The sequence below is a fragment of the Mytilus trossulus genome, chromosome 12 (assembly GCF_036588685.1).
Source record: "Mytilus trossulus isolate FHL-02 chromosome 12, PNRI_Mtr1.1.1.hap1, whole genome shotgun sequence".
Lineage (NCBI taxonomy): Eukaryota > Metazoa > Mollusca > Bivalvia > Mytilida > Mytilidae > Mytilus > Mytilus trossulus.
In genome coordinates this window covers 9,189,448-9,196,039 of record NC_086384.1, presented here as the reverse complement: position 1 = coordinate 9,196,039, position 6,592 = coordinate 9,189,448, and the positions used below count along the sequence as shown (strand labels likewise).

Below are 6,592 nucleotides of genomic sequence, written 5' to 3'. Positions count from 1 at the left end.
TTAGAAAGCGCTTCAAACGACGCACGATAGTCATAAAATATATTTTATTTAAGTAATTAAACTCTATGTTGTTAAAAAAATTTCAAAACGTAAAAGGTATCACAACTGTTTCAAAGTTGTAGCTTATAAATATACTGTTTTTGGTGTTTTCAATTTTCGTTAAACTCAACTTGATAAAACATTTTCAAATGTTTTTCTTCAATAACAGTAAGGTATGAATATCATTGAAAATGTGTACGGTTTTCTAATTTTTGTGTTTAAAGATTTTTGACATCTAGTCAATCTTTCTCATTTTATATGCTCAAAATCAAGACTTACCCTGGCATATTTAACTGCTACCTATTTCTTACAGCTTGTACAGGAAATCCATGTAACAACGGAGTATGTTTCCACAACCTAGGGGTTTATATTTGTATATGCGATCACGGTTACAAAGGAAAGCACTGTAATATAGGTAAGTTTAAATTAAAAAAACAAAAGTAGTGAAAATTCTAAAGTGTATAATTATCCCAGTAGATCCGTTCATACTAACGTGCAACCTGGTGATCCATGATTCTCCTACGTTTACGGTTAGATATAGTGTCATTCGATTTGTTATGATTCTTGTTTTTACAGTTTAAATTTTTGTAACTTAAATGGCGAGCTATTATCTGAGTAGTTATATCTAAATGCGATATACATTCGCCGATCCGAGGTTCAAATCTCTAAATTGAAAGAGACAAACAAGGCTAACACAAACTGAAGGAATCGGACGACTTACAAGCAAAGAAGCGAGACCGGATTCGGTCATTTTAATGCTAAAATGTGTTAAGTTAAACAGTTGTTGGCATGACACGGGTTATGTTCTTCTCATATATTTTATGATAGTATAATAGTAAACCCCTAACGGGAGGGATTTTGCCTGGCATTTATATGATGAAGACATAATCTTTCAATCAGTTAAATTGAGGTCTGGAGCTGGCATGTCAGTTATCTGCTAGTAGTCTGTTGTTATTTATGTATTATTGTCCTTTTATTGATTTTCATTTGTTACATCTTCTGACATCGGACTCGGGCTACTCTTGAACTGAATTTTAATGTGCGTTTTGCTATGCATTTACTTTTCTTCATTGGCTAGATGTAAAGGGTGAGGGTTGAGATCTAATAAACATGTTAAACCCCGCCCCAATTTTTCGCCTGTCCTAAGTCAGGAGCCTCTGGCCTTTGTTCGTCTTGTATGATTTTTAATTTTAAAGCTTCTTGTGTATATTTCGGAGTTAAGTATGACGTCCATAATAACTGTACTAGTATTCATATTTTTAAGGGGGCCAGCTGAAGGACGCCTACGGGTGCGGGAGTTTCTCGCTACATTGAAGACCCATTGGTGGCCTTCGGTTGTTGTCTGCTCTATGGTCGGGTTGTTGTCGCTTTGATACATTCCCAATTTCCTTTCACAATTTTAAGCTTCAAAACAGAAGGAACATATTTAAAAGGTTGAATAGCTGGAAATCATGCTCACGTCATAAACTGATTTTTTTGAAACCTTAACATTGTCTGTATATAAATTAGGATATTAAAAATATCGTCTTACTGAAAACTTTTTTTATTGTAATAAAACCAACCAGAAAGTCAATTACAACTACAATTCTTTTGTATGACTTATGCCAAATAAAATATATGATTGAACAAAGTATTTTCATTTGTTTTCTTTTTCAGCACGAAGGGGTAAGTCAACTTGGTTGTTTTGAACTAAAGAAACTAAATTTTTAAGGCTAATATTATTCTAGGAAGTACATATAGACTGCACGGTTAAAATAGGATCGGATAAGTATGCTAAGTTATTGCAGATATGTGAAATAAATTTCCAGTTACGACCATTATTCTGCAATTTCGTTACTTCGTGTTTTTTGGTATTTTCCATGAACGACACTTTATGTAGCTAATCATTATACACATAAAGAGTGTCGTACTATGATATAAATTCATATGTGTTAAAGTTGGTATCACATTAAGGCGATGTTTGTAGGTATGATTTAGTGAAAGGATACTTAGTTGTAACAATACCAGTTATATTCATGTCATATACTGGGTGATGTGATGTAATAATTTTTCTGTGGAATATGAGAAAAGACGCCAATCTTCACTCATCATTGAAAATCATTATAGAAACGTTTGCTACATCACATCAGTATTTTTGTGTTTTATTTTTTTCCAGTTTGTGATAGTAGTCCTTGTAAGAATGGAGGGCATTGCTTTGACGACGAGAACTCATTCGTATGCATATGCCATTCAGGATTTGAGGGAATACATTGTGAAAATGGTAATATTGAAATCAAAGCATAACCAGGCATCTTTTAATTCGTTTAATACTGCAAGTGATTTCAAAGGGTTAATTATACTTGAAATTTATTTTCACACAAAGAATGCATTATCTTTTCAATCGAATTATAAAAAAGAACATATTTCATTTTAATTTCTACGATAACCAAGAATTTTTATCATTGAGTGTTTGTTCTTCAATAGCAGTTTTTTTAGTATACCTTTCTTCTTCGACATAATAGCTTTAAATAGTATTATTTTCAATTTTGGTATCTCAGTCCACTATTCTTCAAAAATAATATTTGCTAGAACGAACCATCACATTACCACCAACGACGACACAACATTACACGATATACCCTGCTGAGCAGAGAACTAACTTAGCAAGTAAAATGGACATCTCCAAAGAATCGCAAACAACAATTAATGTATCAAAATATCGAACAAAAACATCTTCATCTTTATCAAAGTCAACACCGTATCCGGAAACAACTGCCATCACAGTAAAATCCACAGAAACAACGCATCCGACATCCACAACAATGTCCCCTGCTACAACCAATGAACCCAGAAAAGAAACAACTACAACTAAATTGCCGGACACAACAAAAAATGGAAACACAGGTACTATACTTCCTAAATAAAAAATTTCAGGTAAAAAATTGGGTTTTGTTCAGAACCTTGAATCACAATTTGTACAGTTGGTACGAATATTTTTTCTTCTGTATGATCCTATTCTGAATTTAATCACTTAATAATTCAGAATAAGATATCAAACTAGACCATTAAAAATAGGAATCTTTTAACACATACCTCTGAAACTTAACGTGGAATGTATTCATTTAAATTTTACCTGTCATAAGCTTTCGTTTTAAACTTTCATATACTTTTTCTGATACTACGGTACCATTCAAAGAGTTAGTATAAGTGAATGAATCATGAATAAATTCATTAAATCGATAAGACGGCAAATATACGACACTGATAAAAACAACAAAACCAACAACAATAAACAGGTGCCAAAATTATCTGTAGCTTGGCTATTTACTTAACAAATATCTGAATCCATTTTACATTGAATGTGAAAGATCTGCAACAAACATCTAATTCTCAAAAACATGTAGTCATTCAGATAAGTTGATATTCACTGACCAGAATCCTAACTGGAGACATAAAGATGTAGACTTGTAATTATTGCTATAAATATATCAAATTGACCTTGTTATACCTTGTTTTAGGAATAAAAACATTGTATGTGTTTTCGTACATACAGCAGGTATTCCGTAAAGGTACAGATTGCCACAGACCATAAAATACTGAAGTAATGCAAATTTACTCTTTATTTTTGATAATGTTCTTTTTATTTTACAATCATTCTTTGTAGTTGACACAGGCACTGGCCAGAATACGGATGGCAACGTTAATCCACCCATGAGTAAGTATAAACTCGTTTTCGTCTCGGTTATACCCTTTATTACAAGCAAACTGAGATCTGAAGTATCCATATGTATATCAATTATGAAAGGACATCAACGGTAATATTCAAAGAGAGTACATATATAACATTGCATACATACTGATTACAGATATGTTTAGACTTACAATAAACAAATGCATTTTCCTACAAATGATACCATAATTAAAATATTGGAAATTGTTGCTGAAGGTTTATGTTGGTTTATTTGGTGTGTAAGGCAAAAGCGACAATTAAAAAACTACAAACATACTTTCTTAAAAGTTTAACTTGTCTTCGTTACTTGTCATTTGCAGCTGTTGAAACAATAAATTTATTTTTCAATATGTTTAAATCCTATCACTATGTTACCACATAAGTGTTTAATTCAACACACCGAAAGTTTTAAACGCACCTTTTTATTCCTTTAACATCCCTACACTCCAACTGTGCTATTGGTTTATACCTTTGACGCTAGTATGTGTTGACAAATTTACAACCATATGTGTTTGTTCGACTTATTATCAATGCATTGACAAGACAAAACGTTCACTACTATTTGTACTGAGGATGTGAACGCCAGGTCAATCCCTAGTGTCCATCTGTGTAAGTCATAAAACTGTCTACCTGATTCGGATTTTCGCTTTCACATATTCTGCTTTGAGCGTCCCCGATGAAGGCAAATCAATAAACGGACTTCATCAACAACCAAGTTAACAAGTATTAATTACATTGTTTATACAAACAAACATTTGTTCTCTCCTCCTAGTGCCAAATGTACAATCTTGTGATAAGCAGAATCTCCTCAAGGATTTAGCCAAAAGATCAGTTTTAAGAAGTGTTAACGATACCAAATGCTTATCAGGAGAAAGTGTACTATCTCATGCTGTGGTGTTGGCTCGGTGTGCTGCACCAGATCTGTCGTCATGGAAACGAGGAGTGCAGGTATGATCACGAAAGTTCGCTCTGTTTTTTGTTATTGTTGTCTCTAAAGTATCATATATAAAAAAAAATGTTCAGTGTGTAATAATTTTAATCAAAGTTGTGATTTGATCTGTTTAGGCAGATAATGGACATGTGCATGCAATTAAAGAGTTACTTTTTGGGGTAATTTGGGGAGAGAAAAAAATGCAGAATACAACATTATTGAATACTCTGATACCTCATTTTTTTCTATCGGTTTTTTTTTCAATTGTTGTTACTTTTGTGACTCCTAACTGCTTTTCTTATGGCAGTCATTTTCCTAACATTTGTTACTACGTTTTTTAAACTTAATCGATATTACATTTGTTACAAATATCTATACCAACCGACGAATAAATAGAAACATCAAAATGAGTTAATTTACAAAGTGGATACGGCTCACTGACGTACTATAGTTTACTGTATTAACAGGTTTCAACATACTGTGGCATTTTGCCAAGTTTTATAGCAGTGGCACAGTTTCGACAGGATGTTTTGATTGAATCGGCAGTTCTGGTATCGTGCGATAAGCACAATGATTCCTTGCAGGTGAGATATTATGTGATGAGTTCTCAAAGTAACTCAACATGCTCTGACATGTTCAAATCAAAGTGTAATTTCAGTTTTGTCTTTGTAGTATTAGCATACAAAAGTAGGACATGGTAAATGCAGTTTGATTTTTCCTTTTTTTTTATATTTGTTAATACTTTTCAGCATTTAATATAAGTGCCAACATATTGAAACTTAAATGATTGGACAAGGTTCTCGTCAATTATTCATATCTTATATATTCTTGAAAATATTTCCATCGGTGAACTTATAATAATTCTGTTTTCATCGAAAATTACTGAATACAAGCCATGTTCCCCTTTTCGTATCATCTTGTATTTCTCTAATGATGGACAGACACTTCAATTAGAAAAAGTAGATACTATTTTATGCAGATCGAATACTTATATAAGTTCTACTACTGAACAACACAAATAGACATTGCTTCCCCCACAACAGAATGGCTTGACAAACGCCGTTTTTACTTCTATTTTTTTTACTTTTTCAGATTTTATCCCAACCATGTGATGGGTCTATTAGACTTAGAAACGTAACGTGGCCAATAACAGATACATATTATACTGTTGAATGGAGAGTCTGAGAAAATATTTAAGACATTTTTAATTTGTAAAATGTAGCATAAACAGCTAGTCATAACTTAAATTTAGCAAGCGAATATGTGTCTAATATGGATGTAGCAAGTTAAGACTGTCGTATATAAATGTATCTGTGAATATGAATCTCATAACTTGATATCTTGCAATTGTGTATTTAAACACTGTTTCAGTAGTATGGTTTGATAGCGTTTGACTTTTTTTATGCAATGCGCAAAAAGTATGTAAGGCAATTTCAAAATAACCGTATATCAACTTCGTGGTCTCAGAAATGGGTTGACTTAAAAATACTGTCATTTATCAATTTGGGTCATACTCCTCAAAATCAATGCTGTTTACGAAGTTTTGAATACTAGCTTGTCATAATATAACCATAAAAGTGTATAAAATTGTGCATATCAATTAAATAATGAAAACAAAGTGAGTGTATTGTTTATGAGGCCAGCAAATTGTGACAAAACTGAAGAACCCAGTAGAATAGTTTTGTGGGAAGTATTTGACATACAATGATGGTCGACTGAGAACTAAACTTTAACGGAAAAAAAAATCACTAATATTTATTTTCACTAACTGGTTGGTTTTGAATATCTGTTCCGCATACGACGACGGATATGTTCCAATTATTGTAACCGCAATCAACTCAATGTTTCCTCGAGTTTGATATTTTAAGCCCATCTTAAGTAAAAATTTTAACGAATTTACGTTAGCACAATTT

At 32.4% G+C, this 6,592-nt stretch overlaps 1 protein-coding gene across 1 annotated transcript; it reads left to right on the top strand.

Annotated features, from left to right (window-relative positions):
* Positions 1 to 1,699: 1,699 nt before the first annotated feature.
* LOC134692171 (mucin-3B-like) lies at positions 1,700 to 6,301 on the top strand. Its single transcript, XM_063552618.1, has 7 exons — positions 1,700 to 1,704; positions 2,195 to 2,299; positions 2,608 to 2,922; positions 3,683 to 3,733; positions 4,521 to 4,696; positions 5,147 to 5,263; positions 5,772 to 6,301. Exons 3-7 carry the CDS (start codon positions 2,691 to 2,693, stop codon positions 5,862 to 5,864), a joined length of 669 nt encoding a protein of 222 aa, XP_063408688.1. The 5' UTR covers positions 1,700 to 1,704; positions 2,195 to 2,299; positions 2,608 to 2,690; the 3' UTR covers positions 5,865 to 6,301.
* The last annotated feature ends 291 nt before the right edge of the window (positions 6,302 to 6,592 follow it).

What these genes read in the sequence shown, in the direction of transcription:
- LOC134692171 (XM_063552618.1), top strand. Translation starts at nt 2,691, where the DNA reads ATGGACATCTCCAAAGAATCGCAAACAACAATTAATGTATCAAAATAT. An exon ending in CATGGAAACGAGGAGTGCAG is followed by an intron (nt 4,697 to 5,146) that starts GTATGATCACGA and finishes CTGTATTAACAG; the next exon opens with GTTTCAACATACTGTGGCAT. An exon ending in AGCACAATGATTCCTTGCAG is followed by an intron (nt 5,264 to 5,771) that starts GTGAGATATTAT and finishes TTACTTTTTCAG; the next exon opens with ATTTTATCCCAACCATGTGA.